Raw genomic sequence first — 22805 nt, 5'->3', positions numbered from 1 at the left:
AACTGCAAACCCCTCTCAGGTCCCGGCAGCTCTGAGCTTCCCCCCTATTAAATTACACTCCCGCAGGTTTGTTTGTGCAATTACTAAACAAAGGCATCATTAGGAGATAGGTTAATCAGCCAGGAATTATGCCCCATTTCCCCCCAACGCAACCTCCCCCCCCCCCCCCCCCCAACCCCATAAACACACCAACCGCACAATTTTATGGGGAAGGAGTGAGAAGGGGGGGGGGGGGGTGGAATGTTCATTAAGACCGGTATCTGTACACAATTACAGTCAAGCTTCAGAGACAAGTCCTTGCATTAATTCCACTACATTTACTCCAGTTCACATAAGGTCCAAGACTTGGCAAGTTCTCACACAGCACAATTTGAGTTTAGGGGGGGGGGGGGAAGGGGGAGCTGTTTTCTCCCCCCACTCCCTCACTCCCCAACCCCTCCCCCCCTTCCTCCCCACCACTCCCTGTTCCTCCACCCCCTCCGCACTCCCCACTCCCCACTCCGCTAAGTTTCTTTAATTTAAAGAGTTAAAGAGTCACACGAAAATAAAAAAATGTTTGCATCAAAGGGTTGCGGCCAAGTCTGACTGGACAGAGCGCTCTGCAACGCTGCGGAAACGGGTGGAATTTCTTCGTCATGTAATAGTAATAATAAATAATTAATAATAACAGCAATAATCCTAGCAATTTGATGCAACGCATTTTGACGTAAAGTCACCAATTTGGACCAGATTGTGTAAGTGTAGTGACTGCATTTTGCAGGTAAACCTAAATTAATGGAGTAATTTAGGCGGACAATTACACACAGCAATGGAAAGAGCCCCCACTCATGGATTGAGTGACCAAATGATTATTGTTTTTTTTCTTGGAAGGATTATTATCGGGCGTACGTACACACACATACGTGTACACACACACAATCTCGCCATCAAATACTCTATGTTGACCCTGCAAACCAAAAATAATCATTGTCATTCTTTTTTTGAAGGGATTCTTACCCGCGACGTTAATTCCTACTCGCTGGTAGGTACATGGAGGCGCATGGAGTAAGGAAACACACCCAAGGTGGTGTGAGGTGAGATTTTAACGTCGGGCCAACACGTGTACAGAGAGATGGATATCTGCAAAGCATCTCGACGTGTGGGGGAGTTTGAGAGAGGGAGGAAGGACATTCAATGATCAGTTTCACAGACCAGCGATGCAGAGGAATCTACAGGGATCTGCTTTCACCCCGGAAGCAAAGTATAGCTCAGTCACATACCTCGTCTCCTCGATAGACAGTCCTCGCCAGGTAAAAAGGATAGTTTTTTTTCCCTTCTTCTCTCTATCCTCCCCCTCTCCTGTTATGCTTCCCCTCCCCCTCACCCACCCACCCACCCATCCATTACATGTACACACAATCCCTCCATCAAATACTCTATCCTGTTGACCCTGCAAGCCAAAGCCCTAACCGGTCAGGTGTGCGAACCAAACTGGGCAGGCAGTGGGAAGCTTTGTTACGGTGGGGCACTTACACAAGAGAGAGAAAGAAAGAGACTCACACAAAGCAGAGAGAGACGGGGAGAGAAAAAAAACGAGAAGAAAAGAAAAGGGTGAGACAAAAAGAAAAAGCGGGAGAGAGAGAGAGAGAAAGCGAAAGAGCGAGAAAGCAAGAAAAAAAGAGAAAAAGCGCGCGAGAGAGAGAGAGCGATGGCTCGCTGACAGGCCTTGGTCTTTGAGCACCTGTTGTGAGTTACTTGCGCTGGTTACGTGCGTTGGGACTTTTTGAGTGATGGGAGATGGTGAGGGTGGGGGGGAGGTGGGGGGGAGAAGACAAGACAAGGGGGAATCTTCACAACGTGTTGGGGATGAACTGAAACAGGTGGCTGACTTTTGCGAGTGGCTTTGAAATTGACCCTGACCATTTGTTGCCTTCAGGAGCAGCAGCTCTGAACCCAACAAATGGAAACAGTAAAGGTTTCGGAATGTCTCAATCATGGACCTCCCACTTATAAGTGAAGGTTTGAACAGGTTATCTCGGTGGGGGGGGAAGGGGGAAAAAAATCGGGATGCTAACAAGGAACGTGTTGTATCTTCTAGCGAGGGACATTTCTACAGTCCGATCTGCTGCATTTGGATGATGGGTGTGGATTGGTGTGAGAAAAGGGTGATCCGGGCAAGACTGGATGTTGGGAAGCACACTCACCTCCGAGTCTGAGCCCACCTCAGGACACTTTGAGCACTCTTTGAGTCTAGGCTCACACGCCAATGCAGTGCTGGGGGATGTGCTGCATTGCCTGAGACGCCATTTTTCGGTTGAGATGTTAACTCGAGCTTGTTAACATCTTCTCTTGCAACACTTGGTGGATGGGGTGGGGGTGGGGGGGGGTGGGGAGGCGGTAGGGGGAAGAGAAGGGAGTTTCGCTCCCCCAGTGTCCTGGCCAACAATCCCCCAAATAAAGTTGAACATGTCTGTTTGTGAGTGGTTGCTGGGTGCAAATTGGCCGTCACATTCGGCCACAAAGCATTTTTTTTTGGCCCGCCAAGCACACAGTCACTACACTTCAGTAAAATCAAGGGGCCAAATCAAATGCAAGGATTGTTATTAAGGGTTAACCAAATACCTGGTGACAGATGACAGGATGAATTGGGGGCCCTTCAGGAGAAAGGAGATCAATTTGTGGATTTAACATTGTGAAATCCTCAACCTGTGCAAATAGAGACCTTGCAGCTTTATACCTTGGCCGTTGACTGCGTTTGGCAAACATATAGGCAGAGTAATAAATGAATGGATATTTAATTCCTTATTCTTTTGCTCTCTCTCTCTTTGTCCTCTCTTTCAAGAGATATGGGGCCAAGGCAGGTGATTGATAATAATAGTAATGATAATAGTAATAATATTTGCCTTTGATATAGCGCCTCATCACATCGTTGAGACGTCTCAAAGCGCTTCACAGCGGTTTACAACATACTGCAAAGTGGAATGACCGTATATATTTTGTGGGCGAAAAGCGTCCCCCAAACCGTCGTGGATTGAGTGACCGAATTATTATGATTATTTTTCTTAAAAACGTTCGATCGGAACGACTGGGGAAGATCGAGGAGGAAGATTGGGAAGTCTCCAAAGCCTAGGGGAAGCGATTCCACCCAGGGATTGTTGCTAAGGCACAGGCTAATCTTTGGTCAGTGTTTACAGAGATAAGCATCTCACACCTGGAGGAACAAGCAATGGGCCAGGGTGGTGGACTTTGATTATCTTGTTAAAAGGTTAATGTTATTGATGACTATGTACATTGCGACAGAAATTCATTAGATGCAGAGAGTGTCTCCACGTTTGTTAAGGTTCCTAAGCATTGATAGGCTCATTAACTGTGCATCCCTTTCAGCCCATGATCCAGATCACAGATAAAATGTTGTGGCATTAAGGGCTGTGGTTTACTGTCTACCTCACTCCCAAATGGGTCAGGGCAAAACCTTAGGCAAGTTTCCTTACTCCACACACACGCCTCCGTTTGCCGAGCAGTAAGTAGGAATCCGGTTGTTGGTCGATCAGTGGATCGCTTTTCCAGGGATAATAATCCCTCAAAAAAGTCTATTTGTTAAAATAACCATTTGGTCACTCATTCCACGACTGTTTGTGGGACACTGCTGTGCGCAATTGGCTACCGCATTTCGCCCACAAAAGATACAGTCACTACACTTCACCATATATCCTGTGAAACGCTTTGAGACATCTCAATGATGCGATAAGACGCTTTATCAAAAGCAAGGATTATTACAATCTTCTGACCCAGAGAAGAGCACATTATCTCAATACCTCCCTCAGCCTTTGGAGATCTAACCTAACCTGAAAGGCTCAGTTGAGAGATTTATAATAATAATAATAATAATCCTTGCATTGATACAGCGCCTTATCACGTCTTTCAGACGTCTCAAAAGCGCTTCACAGGATACACTGTAAAGTGAATTAACTGTATATTATGTGGGCGAAACATGGCAACCAATTGCACACAGCAGCGTCCCACAGATAGTCGTGGATTGAAGTGACCGAATTATGATTTTTTAAAGAAAAATTCTTGACTTGCAACATAGTTTTACGTACTCAGACTTAAAACATCCCCCCCCACCTTTCGCCGGAGGTTGGAATTAACGTTCGTTAATGATCGTTCATTAACATTCAGATTAAGTCTAACCACTAGACAATACAACATTGAAAGCCTCCCTCCAAACTACCACTTAAACGCTGAAACACAGCAATAATTAACCAATTATAAAAAAATTAAGCGCCGTTTGATATTCATAGGGACCTTATAGTTACCTCGGAGCTTCCACTTTTCCTAAAAAATAGTTATTACTCCACCTAATTTGTCAGCGTTCACCACACAACACAGATAGAGAACGATAAACACTTCATAAATATTTAGGGGATCTTAATACACATCTGTTACCTCGCACTAATGCTGCAGTTTTGAGTTGCAGTGGCTCATTTATTGGTGAAGAGAGAGAGAGAGAGAGAGAGAGAGAAAACGAGCGAAAAACAAAGCCACAAGAATGTGAGAGAGCAACAACAAATGACATTTACGCAGTTCCTTTCATGTCGGGAGAACGTCCCAAGGTGCTGGACAGTCAGAGATTTGGACCCGAGCTGGGGGTTGGGATCAGGAGGGGGTGGAGGGCGGGGAGGGTGAGGGTAGGAGGGTGACCGAAGGCCCGGTTGAAGATTAGGGTCTCGAGATGGGCCTTGAAGGAGGCGAGGGAGGGGAGCGAGGCAAAGAGATGGAGTTCCAAAGAGTGGGGGCAATGAGGCTGAAGAACACACAGTCACTACACTTTTCAATAAATCCTGTGAAGCGCTTTGAGACGTCCTCCCACCGTGAAAGCCGCAGGATCGAACACAAGTCTTAACGAAACGAAGGGGATGATCGGCAAACGAGTCCGCTGAACCAAAGTGCTAGTCTAAGTCTGGACTGCATTCAAGGACGGTTTTCTGCCTGCGGTTAAAAAAAATCAGAGGAACAGGAGGAGGCCATTCAGCCCCTCGAGCCTGTTCTGCCATTCTATTAGATCATGGCTGATCTGTACCTCAACTCCAATTACCCGCCTTTGCCCCATATCCCTTGAAACCCTGAACTAACAAACACCGTATCCACCTCAATCTTGAAAATGTCAATGAATTCAGCATCTGTAGCCTTATGGGGGGAGGGAGAGGGTTCCAGATTCCCACTACTCTCTGCGTAAAAAAACGATTTCACTCCTCAATGGTCTGGATCTAATTTTACGATGATGCCACCCTTATTCTGGAATCCCACCCCACCCCCTCACACACCAGAGGAAATAGCTTCCATATCGAATCCCTCTCTAATAATAACGCTTGCACTTGATACAGGGCCTTATCACACTTTTTTTAAAGGCATTATTACTCCTGAAAACAACCCCCCAATCGACTAACTGCCAAGTTCCTGCTTACTGCCAGGTAAACAGAGGCGTGTGGAGTAAGGAAACTTGCCCGAGGTTTCCCCCAGCCAGGGAATTAAACTCGGGTCCTCTCGTTTGCGAGGCGAGGGCTCTGACCGCAAAGGTACAGGCCTCCCTTTGTCATTTGAAACCCCTCCACGTCAAGACGGAGAAACGGGCTCCATTAAGAAGCCGAGTCTTAAGGGAGAGGATGGACAGTCCAGCTGGAGTTTGCAGAGTTCTGAGTTTGGCATTGCTAGTCATTTCTGGAAAAGTATCTAGCGCGTTCCCAATAAAGTGGTTGGCACGGGCTCAGCAACATCGCTCAAATCCCTCCTGATATTTATAAACCTTGTCGCTGGGACATTCTGTATTCATGCACAGAAAATGATTGAAGTGCTCAAAGGACAGTGTGTCCCTGTTATCACAGAACCCCCCGAGGGACAGACTTAACCCTCAGTTTGGCTTTTGCGTTTCCTGCCGAGAGGCTCTTTGTTGTTGTTGTTGTTGTTATTGAGTCCTTGTTAGCTCAGTGGTTAGAGCCCTCACCTCACAAGCGAGAGGACCTGGGTTCGATTCCCGGGCGGCTCAGGGCAAAACCTTTGGCAAGTTACTCCACACACACACACACACACGCACACACACAGGCCTCGGTGTACCTGGCAGCGAGTAGGAACCCGGTTTTTCTGGAGTAATAATCCCTCCAAGAAAAAATGCGGCCCCTCAATCCACGACATGTTTGTGGGGCACTCGTTGAGACGTCTCAAAGCGCTTCACAGAATACACTGTAAAGTAAACCGACTGTGTAGTTTGCAGCCAATTGCGCACAACAGTCATGGATTGAGTGACCAAATAACAAGACACATCCAGTCTCAATCCCACCCCACACCCCCACCCTCCCCACCCAGTGAAGGATCATATCAGAGTCATCACATATTGACTCCAATGTAATTGAGCAACTGATTGCTGTGTATATGTAAGAGTGTGTGTGCAAGACATCAAGTCCTTTTCAGGGCTTAAGAGAAGGGAAGTGGTGGGGGGTTGAGGAAGAGAGATAGAGAGAGAGAGATAGAGAGAGTACAAAGCAGAAAAGGTTTCCACGAATTACGCAGCACGGGAGAGAACATTTATAAATAAAAGGAAAGAGCAACTTTGGAATGAATATCTCAACAGTTCCAATTGGAGGCGATGGGTTCTCCTCTGGTCCAGGTCAGAGCAGAACAGGCAAAGGAAAGCCTCATCCTTCCTCCCCCCGTCCCACCTGACAGCTCAGAGATTTCTGAAGTGTAGTGAATGTAGTGTATCCTGACGCACGTCTTCCAAACCCTTCACGCCCTGGCACCTCCCAACCTCTCCGACCTGCTTACTCCCCAACCCACTACCCACTGCCACCGTCTGGCTGTCTCCGGCCTCCTGCTTGTCCCTCGCGCCCTCCTCAGTTCCACCATCGGTGGCCGCGCTTTCACCCATTACGCCCCCAAACTAGGGAACATTCTCCCTCTTCCCCTCCACCTTGCCCTCTTCCTTCCCGTCTTCAGGTCGCGCCTGAAGATCTTCCCATTCGCCCAGTGCCTACGCCATGCTCCGCCACTGTCAAGCGCTCTGGGGCGCTACGCTGCATGAGTGAGGGGCGCCGTGTAAATGCAAGTTGTTGTTGTTATTTTGTAGGTGAACTCAACAGCCAATTTGCACTCAGCAACACCCCCGAAATAGCCATGAAGTGAGTGACCCATTTTTATCTATGGTGGGGGGGGGGGAATTGTGAGCCAGGGCATGAGGATGGGGGGGGGGTTGGGGGTGGGGAGGCGAGAGAGCGAGAGAGAGCAAACGCCCTTCTCTTCTTGAACAGCATCGTGGGACCTTGAACGTCCGCCCGGACAGACATAGACGAGGAGCTTCGCTTTGACGTCTCGTACAGCAAAATGACACCAAAAAGGTTCTCAGGAACCACAACCACAGTGTGAATGAAACAACAAGAAAGAGTAGGAGATAAACTTCAATCAGGCAACGCAGGAGGCTGCAGTGTGATAACTCATGCAATAGATGGCAAAAGTGGACAGCTGTGAAGTTATAGGAAAGAGAGAGTCACACACAGAGAGAGAGAACGAGAGAGAGAAAGAGAGAGAGAGAGAGAGAGAGAGAGAGCGAGAGAGTCAAATTGACCTAGAATAGCCTGAACTGGCAGGGTTTGGAGATTGTGTAACTGAGCCCAGCCTGACCAAGCGAGGGGATTTGGGAGTAGACGAACCCAACACTCCCTGATCAGCAGAGAACCTATTTCTGTTCCTTCACCGCAGTGACGCAGAATTGATGGCTCAATCTCAAGCTCCTCTTTGCCAAGAATAACAAGTGTGTTTGTAAACATATATATATATATATATGTGTGTGTGTGTATATTTAAAAAAAAATGGGAAGAGTTCAGCGGTTACAATGTCAAACTACGCCATTGTTCAGCGCTCAGAGACGCTGCCCGGTGTGATTAGAGCTTCGAGGGTTCGATTTCCCCGGGCGGGACAAGGCGAAACCTTGGGTAAGTTTCCTTACTCCACACACACGCCTCTGTTTACCCAGCAGTAAGTAGGAACCCGGTTGTTAGTCAAATGGTGGATCGTTTTCCAAGGGAGGTGGGGGGTGGGGGGGTAACAATCCCTCCAAAAAAAATTGGTCACTCAATCCACGACTGTTTGTGGGACACTGCTGTGCGCAATTGGCTGCCGCGTTTCGCCCGCAAAATCCGCTCAGTCCATCCACTTTACAATATATCTCGTGGAGAGCTTTGAGACGTCTCAACGACGCGATAAGGTGATGTATCGAATTCAAGGATCGTTCATTCACAGGCTTGGTGGGCTGAATGGCCTCCTCCATCAACACCCCGCCCCCCCCCCCCCCCCCCGCCCTGTTTTCTTTCTGGTGTGAATATAGGTTCGTACTGTACATCACATCAAAAAGGCATCGGCGGGTTTTAACGCTAACCACATTGCAAAGGCAGCAGTGTCTGTTTGTAACATGAACTCTCTGACCTGCACACTCCCTACCTATCTGAGCAGCTTCCTGTTAGTTGCAAGAGGTGAGAGAGAGAGAGAGAGAGTTCTTTAACAATTTGGTGGATTTCAGAAATTATTTTTACTTTATTGGGATGGGGAGGGGGGGGAGAGAGAGAGAGTGTGGGACTAGTTTGTAGCTCTTTCAAAGAGTCAGCACAGGCACAATGGGTCGAATGGCCTCCTTCTGTGCTGTAGGATTCTACGATTTACTGCTCATACACAGTGTCCCTCACACAGGGTAACGTCCCAGGACGCTTGACAGTGGTACAGCCCCGGATCCGGGGGGGAGAAGGGGGAGGTGACCGTAGACGTGGTTGAATCGGAAGGTCCTCAGGCACGACCTGAAGCTGGGGAAGGAAGGGGCAAGGCGGAGGGCTAGAGGAAGAGCGTTCATAGAAACAGGAGTAGACAATTCAGCCCTTCGAGTCAGTTCCGCCATTCTCTAAGATCATGGCTGATCTGTACCTCAACTCCAATTACCCACGCTTGCCCCGAATCCCTTAATACCCCGACTTAACAATCATCTCTCCACCTCAGTCTTGAAAATGTGGATGGATCCAGCCATAATCCACAGCCTTTTGGGGGAGGGAGAGAGTTCCAGATTCCCAGTGGCCTTTGCGTGAAAAACTACCTCCTAATTTCACTCCTAAATGGACCTGGCTCTAATTTTAAGATGATGCCCCCCCCTGTTCCGGATTCCCCTAGCAGAGGAAATAGTTTCTTTATCTGTATCTACCCTATCAAATCCCGTTATTATTTTAAAAACCTCAATCAATTTCGGGATGTAGTGGCTGAAAGCGCGACCATCAACAGAACATCAACAGACCCCCAGGTTGTTCTGCGTCATCAGATAATTTCCTCACCATCAGTGGTTGGTGCTTTGAGCAGAGGATTAATATGGAAATACATGGCTTACCAGTGTGAGTACGTCTGTGAGCGTCCAGTCCATCTTCCTTTGAGAATTGAGCTCCACACTGATCACAGACAAAGGCCTTCGCTCCCGCTGGAAGAAGAGGAAGAAAACGGAGAGAGATTTAGACTTACTCAGACCCCAAACCGACAATAATAATAATAATAATCCTTGCATTCGATATAGCGCTTTTCACGTCTTCAAGACGTCTCAAAGCGCTTCACAGGAGATACTGTGAAGTGAAGTGACTATATTTTGTGGGCGAACCGCGGCAGCCAATTGCGCACAGCAGCGTCCCACAAACAGCTGTGAATTTAGTGATCAAATTACTATTTTTTTTTGCGGGGTGGGGATTATTACCCACGGGAGCTTTCAAAAGGGAATTGGATAGGTACTTGAAAAGGAAAGATTTGCGGGGCTATGGGGTAAGAGCAGGGGTGGGGGAGTAGAACTAGTTGGTGGCTCTTCCAAAGAGCCAGCACAGACACGATGGGCCGAATGGCCTCCTTCTGTGCTGTAAGATTCTCTGACTGTATGTTTCGACGACGTGATTAGGGCCCTGTATCAAAGACGAGGACTTTTATTTGAGGTCCCAAAGCCAATGCTCGGCACAATTAAACAAACCACATTGTTCAGTGCAAGGAAGGTGGCGTCTGTAGGTGACATATCAAGGATAGTTTTACGAGAGTAAGCCTTTGTTTGTAAGGTTGATGGCAGCTTTAAAAGGAGCAAAACAGGAAATTGGGTATCAGATAAGCAAGCCAGATCTCAGAGAGACACACACAACTGAAAACACCAGACTGCACACAACTTCAGAAATGGGGAGGCTAATGAGGCACTTCACACACACGCACAAAACAACAGAATGTCTGAGTTGTAAATATTCTTTTGTTTGCAAAAACTGCGGTATTTTTGTCAGTTCGTCATAATCTCTCCACTTGTCTCATCCGTGTTCGTTAGTTCATTCAACTCATGAATTAATTGATCCATCGAATTTATAACGACAACTTATTATTATAATATTATAATAACATGTCTCATCCACGTTCGTTATTTCATTCGTCCATCCATTTAACCGGTTAATTAATCAGTGATTTAATTAATTAGTCCATTTAACTGCGTTTCACCCATAAAATGTACAGTCAGTTCACTTTAGATTATACTCTGTGAAGCCTTGAGACGTCTCAACAACATGATAAGGCGCTATATCAAGTGAAAGGGTTATTATTATTGTTAACCATCTATCCAATTTTAACTGCGGGGGGGGTGGGATTGTCGGTCAGGAAACCAGAAAGAGAAACTCCCTTCTCTTTCAATAGTGCCATGGGATATTTAACACCCACCTGAAGGGGCACAGACAGGACTTTGGTTTAACATTTCATCTAAAGGACAGGGCCCTCCACCCATGTTTATACCTCCAATACTGCGCCAGCCTAGACCATTACTAGCTCAAAGCCCCCACCTGGGACCTGAACTCACAACCTTCTGACTTAAGAGGCGAGAGAGAGTGCTATAACTGAACCAGGCTGGGTCCTACATCAAGGCGTGGAGAAAAGGCACTAGGAAACAATAATAATACTTGCATTTGATATAGCGCCTTATCACATCTTTGAGACGTCTCCCGACGTATTTTGTGAGCGAAACGTGGCAGCCAATTGCTCACAGCAGCGTTCCATAAAATCATGGATTGAGGAACCAATTTAAGGGATCATTACCCCATGGAAAGTGATCCGCCAATCAACTAACAATCCTTACTGCTGGGTAAACAGAGGCGTGTGAGTGGAGTAAGTAAAATTGTCCAACATTTGGCCCTGCCAGGAATTGAACACAGGTCTCTCGCTTGCGAGGCCAGTTCTCTAACCACTGAGCTACAGGACTCCACGTCAATGGTTGGGGGAGGGAGATAGGAGGACCATTAGAAGCCTGGCCCCTCAGAACCTTAAACCCATGGGGAAAGCTACTGACATGTGTCCTATAGAAAGCAGCGGTCGTGTTGCATCAGTAACTTGGACTCGGAGAATGTTTTTCAGCTGGAGTTTGGCAAAGGGTTGGCACCTTGCTTCATAATCCAAAACAGCCGAACACATTCCTGAACCCAAGCCCTGACTAACACAGCTCCATCGGACTTGTTTTTGAACAATACTGGGGACGTCTAATAAATTCTGCTGTGGGGTAAAGGAGGTCGGAGGCAACGAGGGGGGGCGGAGGGGGGGGGAAAGTTTGGGGGGAGGCGGGGGGGATATGGCCCCAACTGTTACTACCCGTTAATGGGCTCAGGAGGACTATGATGCTGACTGACGCAACTTTCCTCAGGGATAAAGTTTCCAGGATTTTTTTTTCGATGAGAGAATTGGGACAAGTACACAACAAACAAACCGAGCATGCAGGCAAGGGCAAGGAGGGGGGGGGGGATTGGGTCAAAATTGGGTCAGAATGGATAAGGAAGGAATGGAAAGCGCTACGTAGGAAGGGAGGGGCTAAAAGATCTCTCGGATGTCCTGCCGCCCACCGTCCCACCTGCCCAAAAGCGGCTAATCCAGACCTGGCGATTTAATAATAATAATAGCAATCGTTGCATTTGATAAAACGCCTTATCACGTCACTGATATATTGTAAAGTGTATATTTTGTGGGCGAAACATGGCAGCCAATTGCACGCAGCAGTGTCCCACAGACAGCCGTGGGATTGAGTGACTGACCAAACTCCTTTTGGGGGGGAGCGGAGATTATTACTCCTTGAAAACGATCTGCCAATCGACTAACAACTTGCTGCTGGTAAACGGAGGCTTGTGTGAGGAGTAAGGAAACTCGCCTAAGGCTTCGCTCTGCCCGGGAATCGAAACCGGGTCCTCTCGCTTGCGAGGCGAGGCCTCTAACCGCGACGCTACGGTTTGAGCCCACTTAATGAAATTGGACGAGGCTTCTTTGACACAAGCGCGAGAGGCAAAACACCGGGTTTCCACTTGGAACAGAAATTCCAGGAGGAGGTGTCAGCGTCTGCTACTTTGTCCAGTTGTTAGTTCAAACCTCCCCCCACTTTCTCCCGAACGTTATGTTAACTGCTTCGCGATCACCTTCCTGACAATCTCGCACTACGAGATACCATTTCGAGCAGCGATCCCCAACGGTGGACAAACAGAGAATTCCTCAGGCACGTCTCGCCCACAAAGAAATCAAGCACAGTTTTCTGAGAGCCCAGAACTGAATCTCACAGAAGTTTTATTATGGAGAGAGGGAGAGACACTGATACAGACGCACTGAGTTCACAGCAGAATACCAGCCCAGAGCTTGAGCCACACTTCAAAGCCCAAATTCTAAACCCACTTTACCCCTTTCCTGATCCTTGGCGCCGTTTAGCATTTCATACTTTGTGTGTCAGCCTGGCTCAGTTATAATAATAATCCTTGCATTTGATATAGCGCCTTATCACGTCATCGAGACTTCTTAAAAGTGCTCCCAGAGTATATAGTAAAGTGGATTGACTGCAGTTGGCAGGGCTCTCGCCTCTGAGTCAGAAGGTTGTGGGCTCAAGCCCCCGTGTCGGGACGTTGAATTCATTGTCTTGGCTGATATCCAATGCAGAGCAGGGCATGGGTGGGGGGTCATGGGTGGGGGGTCATGGGTGGGGGGTCATGGGTGGGGGGGCATGGTTGGGGCGGGTGGAGAGGGGTCGTGGGCGGTGGGGGGAGACTCGGAGGAGACCTGGCAAGTTGCGCACAAAACACACGGTCACTGCACTTCGCAGTGAAAAGGTCATCACCTTAACAAAAACGACCCTTTGCCTAATTAAAATTCTAATTGCGTTCTGCGCGGTATAAAAACAGATTAAAAAAAAGGTATATAAAAAGATTCCTCAAGTTTCATTCCTGTAAAAGGACTCCACCCTAAAGAGAGCGTCATTTTTTTTTGCAATATTTGCCTTCTTGGGGAATGAGTACACTGTGTGCTCGGACACAGGACCCAAAAAAAGCAAGCAGCAAGTACAGTCAGTCCACACTCCGAGCACTTCATGTTGGGTTCGGCTGTTTATTTACTGTATCTCTTATCAGACTCCTCGCGGACTGCCAATTTCTGAGGCCAGGACTGAGTGTTCTCTCTGTGGACAGTCGGCAGCGAAACCATCCCGCGCCAGGATAAAAACACACGGCGAGCCAGCCAACATTCCTGACGGGAAGGGAGAGGAAGCGTGGAAGGGAAAATGTGCTAAAGGCTATGTACACATATGTCCGCAACGCCCCCACCCCCACTCCCCACCAGGAGATCGTTACAACGAGGTTCCAAAGTTGAACGTTGCAGACGTAAATGTGCACACGCGCCACATGGACAGAACTCCTGTAGCTCAGTGGTTAGAGCGCTCGTCGCAAGTCAGAGGACCTGGGTTCGATTCCCGGGCGGAGCGAAATGTTGGACAAGTTTCCTTACTTCACCCACACGCCTCTGTTTACCAGCAGTGAGTAGGAACCCGGTTGTTAGTCGATTGACGGATTGCTTTTCCGGTGATAATCAATCCCCTTTTGTTAAAAAAATAAATGGGGTCACTCAATCTCCGACTGTCTGTGTCGGACGCTGCTGTGCGCAATCGGCTGCCGCGTTTCGCCCACAAAATACACAGTCAATCCGCTCGAGAGTATGTTCTGTGAAGCGCTTTGAGACGTCTCAACGATGTGTGTGATTGACTGTCGAGTGTAGTGACTGTGCTTTGTGGGACAACTTTACTACAACAACAACAAATTACACTCGTGCAGCGCTGGACGGTCAAGGATGTGCACCCGAGTTAGGGGGTTGGGATCGGGAGAGTTGGAGGGCCGGGGAGGGTAGGGTAACAGGCGCAGTTGAAGAGAAAAGCGATCCACCATCCCGCCAACAACAACCAGGTTCTTATTTGCTGCTGGGTAAACAGAGGCGAGTGTGTGGAGTGAGGAAACGTGCCCAATGTTTTACATTGGCCGGGAATCGAACCCAGGTCCTCTCGCTCGCAAGGCGAGTGCTGTAACCGACACGGTCCGGGACGCCACGTAATTTACCCACATAATGAGATGCCCTCTCCCACCCACATCACACCGCAACTCTCACAACAAGTCCCGGAAGCGAAGGGGGAGAAACCGACAGGCCTGATGCTACAGGCAAGGTTTATTTGGTTACCTGGAGGCTGTGGGGTCGAGTTGAGTTTCCGAGGGCAGAGTCTAGTGAGGAGATGTGCCCGGAAAACTGCGCAAACACAGAAATCCACATGAGGTCATCTTTGTTGATCTCATCCTCACAGCCGTCCAGAGAGGCCAGCCACCTCAATGAACCTCTTTCTCAAACAAAAGAGGACACCGCATGCCTCATTAACTTCAAAGCAAACACCAGCCTGCCCTGAACTCGGGCGGGGGTGAGGGAGGGGGGTGGTGTGTGGGAAAAAAAGCCACGACCAGCAATTTTTCTGCCATTGTTCTGGCTCCCGCTCACAAAAAAAACTTTATCGTGTGGTCAGGCCTTCAGCTTCTCTGCCCCGTAATATCCTCCACCCTTTGGAACTCCATCCCACAGTCCCTTTGCCTCCTTTGCCCCCTCCTCTTCGCCTGCGCTCTCGGTCAACCTCCTACCCCCCCACCCTCCCCTGCCCTCCGCCCCCTCCTGATCTCAAAACCCCCAGCTCGGGTCCAAATCCCTGACCGTCCAACGCCTTGGGACGTCCTCCTGACGTGAAGGGCTCCGTGTAAATGTAATGTGCTGTTGTTGTTGCTGTGTGACCTGCCCGAACAAGGGCTTTCGATGGCAATTAGTGGCTTTGCCAGGCGGGCAGCTGGTGCCCTTGGAGCGATTTCTCTTCCCAGTCCAAAGGACAAACGGGACACCTTTTATTTTATTCCCTTCACAGCTTTACTGTTCAGTTTGCACGGGGCTGGACTCGATTCATCTCTCGTTCATCAACACTTTCCATTGCTATGATTGAGATTTGGCTAGAGGTTCTCGCAAGAGATCACTAACTGAGCAAGAGAGAGAGAGAGAGAGACGAGAGAGAGAGACATGCACCCACCGACACTGATCCACTGAAACAGGGACACACACACACACACACTCACTCACACGTACAGACCGACCCCAGCGACAGAGAGAGGGAGACACACGCACGTGCCGCAACACATGAACGCAACACACACACGCGCGCACAACACGCGTGCACAGCGCGCACACGCAACACACAAGAAACATGCACGCAACACACACGCACACGCACGCACACACACACAACATACAGCACTTTGAAGTCTCTTGGCTGAAGAAAGGAAATCATCAAACAAAAACAAATCTGCATCAGCCCACAACACGGCACCAGTCTATTTTCTGCTCAGCTGGTTTTAAATGAAGTTATTATGATTTATTAAAACACCCGCAAGGCGCTGGATGCCAGCCAATTACAACTTAAACGTAGCCTGTCATCTACCCCTTGCTCCGTTTCCTCCGACCCCAAATTGACAGGAACACGTTTCTCTTTGGGGGGAAAAAAAGTTAACCCTCATTACTCAACAAAAATGTTTATTTTTATTTTTTTTAAAAAAAATAAAGTTTGGGGATTGTTAGCGTGGGGTGGGGAGGGGGACAAACATCAGGGAATTAGGTCAATGAGAATTCCTTTACTCTGAGGAATGTTACAGGGCCTGGGATTTAAAGGGACAGATAGTCTTACTGAGGCTACAGCTGACTTGTTGCAAAGGAGAAACAATAATTCTTGCATTTTATTAGGTTGTTGAGACATCTCAAAGCGCTTCACATAATATATTGTAGTGTGGATTGACTGCGCATGTTGTGGGCGAAACGCGCCAGCCAATTGGGCACAGCAGCGTCCCCACAACATGGATTGAGTGACCACATTTTGAATTCCCAGCCAGGATCGAACCCGTTTGCGAGTCGAGAGCGCTAACCAAAAGACTACGCGATTCCACTTTAAATCTGTAGCTCACTTTAAAAGGTGCATTTACACTGATGTATTACAGCTCTTTGACAGTTGCGGAGTGCTTAAGTCAAGTATCCCGGGTTAAGGGCACTGTAATATTTATTAGTCCAGTGCCTTACAGTAAGGAAATGTTCTGGATGTTATTTCCCGGGTGACCTCAACACTCCCAACTGCAATCCCATTAGCACTTACTGACAGACAGAAGATCACTCGAGACAGATTTCCTTAGTTTGAAGTCAGTCCTTCAATTATGTGCGTCTGCTGCTAGGTTACCTCTGTTTGGTATTTTCTTTCATAATCCCGCAGCGCAATGGTTTGAGTCTTGCCTCGCAGGGCAAAACCTCAGGCAACTTTCCTTACTCCACACACCTTTGCTTACCGAGCAGTAAGTAGGAATCCGGTTGTTAGTCGATTGGCGGATAATATTAATAATAATTCCAGGGAAATAATCCCTGAACAGAGATGGCAAGATTTCCCGCTGCTTGTTCAGCTACTACCCATTAAGGGCTTTGGCTTTGGCTTGCAGGTTTACCAGGAGCTGAGTGAGAGGATTCCCTGTCCCCATTGACTGGTCTGCCCTTCCAGGTCCTACCGATGAGCCAGGCCGGGCCGTGGTCAGAGACCCACAGAGGGTTGGCTCGATTCCAACAATCCATTGCTACACATGTCACCTTGGAGCCACTCCTTACCTCCCCCAGGAGGAAACCCTGGCCAGAGATGGCAAGCGGAATGAAAACCATGGTTAAATCTCTGTTCTCTTCCCACCCCCTGCACTAAACGCAGTCAATTCCATCAATTTCCAGACCCCACAACCAGGCCGGGTGACATCAGTTGCGGACAGAACATCTCAGATTCACGCCAAGACGTTGTCATTAGAACGGCGCTGCCCCGACAGACCCTGAATGGGCTAACGGAGACCGCAGCGAGAGCCTAGACTCTCCTCTCCACCCGTCTTCCCTCCCCCCTGCCCCCCAATCCCTCCCCATCCCAGCTCGGAGCACAGAGCAACTGACAAGCCATTACGTCTTACACCCTACGTTGTGATCACATCACAAATCAATTACTGCTGTGTTTATTTTAAGAGCCGCCGCTCGTGAAATCTCAAGAAACATATTTTTACTCCCCCCCCCATCCCCACCCCGCAATTTTTTTATTTAGGATCTATCAGTCTGGGGGGGAGGGGGCTGTGGGGGGTGGGGAACGCCTTCGGAAATCCCGACGCACAGTGACTCCCTTTGTGTCACAGAGAAATAATCTCACAATACTGGGCCTGTTCAGTGCTCCCCCCACCTCTCTCTCTCTCTCTCTCCCCTTCTTTCTCTCTCATTCACGTCCATTGCCCACACGAGACCTTAAGAGGCTCCTGCTTTGTCCCAGGCCGTAATCAAAGCTCCACGATCAGGCTGAAGCTTCAGCACAGGCCAGTGCGTGTGTGTGTCTAGGAACAGGAGGAGGCCATTCAGCCCCTCAAATCTGTTCCGCCATTCTATCAGATTATGGCTGATCTGTAGCTCAACTCCAATTACCCACCTCTGCCCCGTATCCCTTGATATCCTGACCCAACAAACATCTCGCCACCTCAGTCTTGAAAATGTGAACGGATACAGCCATAATTCACAGCCTTTGGGGGGGGGGGGGGGGAGAGTGTGTGTGTGTGTGTGGGGGGGGGGGTGGAGGGGACTGTAAAGATGGGTGAAGCAGAAGAAAGTCTTCCGAAACAGGGAAGGAGGGAGGGTGCGAAGAGGAGGGATTGAGGGAGAGAGTTCTAGAGATTCGGGGCATTTGGCGACTGAAAGTGTGGAGGGAAGGGGACGGGGGAAAGAGAATCCAAATTAAAAATGGCATCTGAGCTCCAGGGGTATTATACAGGTTACACAGACACACCCTCCACCCCCTCGATTCCAGCCAGCCCACAGCTCAGGTACAGCCCCTTAACTGTCCAGCGCCTTGGCACATGAAAGTTACTGTGTAAATGCAATGTGTTGTTGCTCTCTAACCACGAGAGTCACAAAGCACCAGCCCGCATAACACTGTCACTATTGCAGCACAAGGGCACACCCTTCAAGACGGGTGCAGAGCGGGGCGGTGGGAGGGGGGAGGAAGGAGATAAGAGAGCTTCAAAAATCAGTCGCTCTCTCTAGCGTGAATTCCGTGTTCTTTAGGCAACAAACAAGGGAGTGGATTCTTCAGCTGTTTCTCTATTACTCAGAAATAATAGTGTTAATCATCCTTGCGTTCGATACAGCGCCTTATCACATCTTCGAGACGTCTCAGGTGGAGTGACTGTATGTTTTGTGGGCGAAACGCGGCAGCCAATTGCTCACAGCAGGGTCTCCACAAACAAGTTGTGGATTGAGTGACCAAATTATTATTATTGATTTGTCTTTTTTTTTTTGGAAGGGGTTATTTATTACCCCTTCGGAAAAGCGATCGACCCATCGACTAACAACCGGGTCCCTGCTCACTGTTAGGTAAACAGAGGCGTGTGGAACGAGGAAACTTGCCTCGGGTCTCACCCTGACCCGCCCAGGAATTGAACCCAGGTCCTCTCGCTCGCTCGGAATGGCAAGTCGTTAGCATTCTCTCTCCCGCACCCCCCCCCTCGCACTCTCGCTCTCTGGATCGCTATCAAGCCAACTCTATTCTGCTGGAGGTACAGTTTGTTCCCGACTACATCTGTGAATTGTCATAAACGCCATGGAATGTTGGCAGCACATCCCAATCGGTGACGTCATCAAACGGAAAGGCTGCGATCTGGAGCCAGAGAAACAGAAACAGACAGTATTCCAGGGATTCAGAGCAGCAGAGAGAGAGAGAGGGACACGCACACACATACAGAGAGAGAGAGAGCCACGGAGAGGGAGAGGGAGAGAGAGAGAGAGAGAGAGACAAACACATAAATAGAAGGAGATACTGAGAGCGAGGGGGGGGAGAGAGAGAGAGAGAGAGACAGAGAGAGAAAAACACTGAGGGAGAGACGCAGAGAGAGAGAAAGTGAGGGAGAGATACTGAGAGGAAGAGCGAGATACTCAGAGGAGGATAGAGAAGAGAGTGAGATATAGAGAGATACACACTGAGAGAGGGAGAGGAGCTCACAGAGAGAGAGAGAGAGAGAGAGAGATACTTGCTGTGAATGAGCAAGATATTCGAGGGGGGGGAGAGAGAGAAAGAGAGATAAAGAGACAGGTGGGGGGAAGAGAGTGAGAGAGAGAGAGAGAGAAAAATTGGGAAAGGAGATAGATACTCAGGGGGGTGGAAGAGAGAGTAAGAGAAGGAGAGAGCGCGGAGAGAGAGAAGGGGCACAGATCGAAAGAGAGAGAGAGAGGGGGTAAGAGACGAGCCTCTTAAGTTTCCCCAAAGGTCCTTTGAGAGGAGAGGCTCATTCACTGAGCTGCCTATCGGGGTTCGGGGTTGAACGGAGCAACTAAAAGTGGCTGAAATGCAAACCAGAGAAAAAAAAGTCTCAAAAGTGTTCAACTCAAAGCAGAAACGTGTGTGTCCGTGCGTGTGCGTACGCGCGTGTGTGTGGGTGGGGCGGGGGGGGAATGATCTCATCAATTGGCTCAGAGGGCGCATAAAATGGCCGACTACTAATCAGCCGTTATCTACAGGTTTGGAGCATCGGAAGAAGCCAGAAGCCAACGGGGAAATTGGGGGTTAAATGGTGGGCGGGTGGTGTTGCGGGGGGGGTTTGGGGGGGGGAGCTTACGTCATGCAATGCGGAGTGGGGAGGAGTGGGAGCTGGGGGGAGAAGAGATTCATCCTGTCTCTCTATCGGTGCTGTCCCTGATCTTCTGCCGGTGCTAACGGCTCAAAAATGACGAGCAGAGAAATAACCAAACAATAGGCGGTTGGAAGAATGGAAACCAGAGAGAAATAAGGGACAGCCCCGACCGGGTGGGAAGCAGAGTGGGCGAGGGTACGGAAAGATCATTTCTCGTCTTGTTTTTCCATAGTTTGGAGCGGCCGAGAGAGAGAAAAGAGAGAGAAAAGAGAGAGAGCGAGGGGGGGGAGACAAAGAAAGATTGAGGGAAAGAGGGGAAGACAGAGAGAAAACTGTGGAAGAGAGAGAGAGAGAGACACACAGACGCAGGTGGGGGTGGGGGGGGGGAGAGAGAGAGAGAGAGAGAGAGAGAGAGAGAGAGGGAGAGAAAGAGGAGATAGAAAAAAGCATCAAGAGAAACTGAAGTGGGAGAGAAGGAGAGAGCGAAAGAGACAGAGGATGGAGAAAGAGGAATACAGGAACAGGAGTGGGACATTCAGCCCTTCGAGCCTGTTCCACCATTCGATTGGATCATGGCTGACCGTGAAGAAAATGAAAAGAACGTTGGGGAGAGAGAGAGGGAGGGAGGGAGGGAGGGAGGGAGGGAGGGGAGTGCGGTGGGGGTGGGGGGAAAGAAAGAGGAAAGGATCAGGACACAAGAAAGAGGACGCTTTGTACTTTTGTGGTGAGGACGACAATTCTGGATGGTTATCAGAAGAAAGTAGCCACAAAAAGTAAAAAGATATTCGAGAAAACATCTTTCCTGGCTGGCTTCGAACACTCGAGTCCAAAGTCCTGGTGCAAACAGCTGAGCAAATAAAAGTCAGGCACAGGCACAAATTGGCGAGATACATTTTGCCCGTCGCCTTGTGGTATTCGGAGAATAAGTGAGCCGTCAGTGAGGAGAACCATGTTCTGCCTCTCCCCCCCCACCCCCAAATAACACATTCATGGGAGTCCTGAAGTGTTAGTGGCTGTCGCGCTCGCCTCGCCAGCCAGAGGACCCCCGGTTCGAATCCCGGGCAGAGCAAAACCTTAGGCGAGTTTCCTCACTCCACCCTCAGTGCCTCTGTTTACCGAGCAGTACGTTGGAACCCGGTTGTTAGCCGATCGGTGGATCGCTTTCCAGGGGTAATAATCCCACTCCTGAAAAATGCACTCACCCAATCCACGAGTGTTTGTGAGGGGTGGACACTGCTGTGCGCAATTGGCGGCCGCGTTTCGCCCACAAAATACACAGTCACTCCACGTTCCAGTATATTCCGAGAAGCGCTTTGAGACGTCTCTAAGACGTGATATATAAAAAGAAAGCAATAATGAAACAGATTGAGCAATTAACTCTAGATTTCCCCCTTGGTTCCTGGGGGAATAAACTGCGACGTGTCTTTTTGCCCGTGTCCTTTTGCACGAGCAGAAAGCGATTCAATGGAGTCGGGAGCGAAATGTGAAATGACTGTGAATTCAGAGAGACAGCGAGCAGACAGAACTGCGTTAGCAGCGAAGGGAGGTTAGACCTGAAAATCCATCTCCGTCAGAAAGGAACCATTAATAAGCATCAGGTTCGTTTAAAGCTGGCATCGTTTTGCTCTCTTCACAGCGCGTGGTGTAAAGGGTAGAGTGAGGTCGTGATGGATAGACTGACCTTTCTCTCAGCCGTCAAGACAATGGTAATTTCTGGTGGCTTTTTAAAAGGAGAACACCCGAGATATATTTCCTCGTTCCCTGCAGCTAAAATTCAGAGACTGTTCCCTTTCCCTCTTATTGATAATAATCCTCACGTTTGACAGCGTGTCGTGGGGACAGCGAGAAGAACAAATGACATTTACAGGGCGCCTTTCACGTCGGGAGGACGTCCCAAGGCCCTGGGATTTGGAACCGAGCTGGGGGTTGGGATCAGGAGGGTTGGAGGCCAGGGAGAGTGACTGAAGATGTCCAAAGAGGAAGGTCTTGAGACGGATCTTGAGGGAGGGAGGGAGGGAGGGATGTGAAGGGACTCTGGGGCCAGAGAAGCTGAAGGCCTGATCGCTGACGGAGCAGGGCAGGGCAGGGCATGTGGAGCAGGCGGAGGGAGAGGACAGGATTTTTAGGAGGTCGGCTCCAAGCCATCGCTCTCTACACGAGGAACAAATGCAACGATGTTTGATGACATCAACGCAAACCCTTGACTGTCCGGGGCCTTGGGACGTCCACCCAATGTGAAAGGCGCTGTGTAAATGTCATTTGTTGTTGCTGAGAACAGTCAAACCCACCACAGAACTCGTCTCGTGCACAGAGCAGATCACACAGGTGGGGAATCTGAAACTCAGGTATATCTCGAGTGCAAGGCTTTTTATACACAAGATATATATATATACACATATTATATCTAGATAACAATAACAAACATTCCTCGATACACAGCTTAGCTCGCTGACAACACCTCAGGGATTGTGTGTGTGTGTGGGGGGGGCGGGGGGGGGGGGGGCGTGGGGGAGGAGGCAATAAATCAGCCACAACAACACTGAAGCCGAAAGTTATATCTAAAAATTTGCAGCTAAAATTAGGACTTTCACTGTGTGTGTGTGTGTATATATATATATATACACATATATATATTGAAAAAGGGGCTAAATTAAACAGAAAAGCTCAGGAAGCTATTTTGCAAAGCGACCTCGATCACACGCTATGGTAAAATCAAAACGGTGGTTTGTTTACAACGCAGGAAGCTTGCCCTTCCCT

At 48.9% G+C, this 22805-nt stretch overlaps 1 protein-coding gene across 1 annotated transcript in view; it reads right to left on the bottom strand.

Moving 5' to 3' along the window:
- Nucleotides 1-22805, bottom strand: part of zbtb16a (zinc finger and BTB domain containing 16a) — a 70614-nt gene that overhangs the window by 12403 nt on the left and 35406 nt on the right. The window contains 1 exon segment of the mRNA XM_042343951.1: nucleotides 9392-9478. Within this exon segment, the coding sequence (XP_042199885.1) occupies nucleotides 9392-9478 (87 nt within the window).

This window comes from Callorhinchus milii, unplaced genomic scaffold (assembly GCF_018977255.1).
Source record: "Callorhinchus milii isolate IMCB2004 unplaced genomic scaffold, IMCB_Cmil_1.0 Scaffold25, whole genome shotgun sequence".
NCBI classification, from domain to species: domain Eukaryota; kingdom Metazoa; phylum Chordata; class Chondrichthyes; order Chimaeriformes; family Callorhinchidae; genus Callorhinchus; species Callorhinchus milii.
The sequence above is the reverse complement of the archived record's forward strand: the minus strand, read 5'-3'. Positions and strand labels throughout refer to the sequence as shown.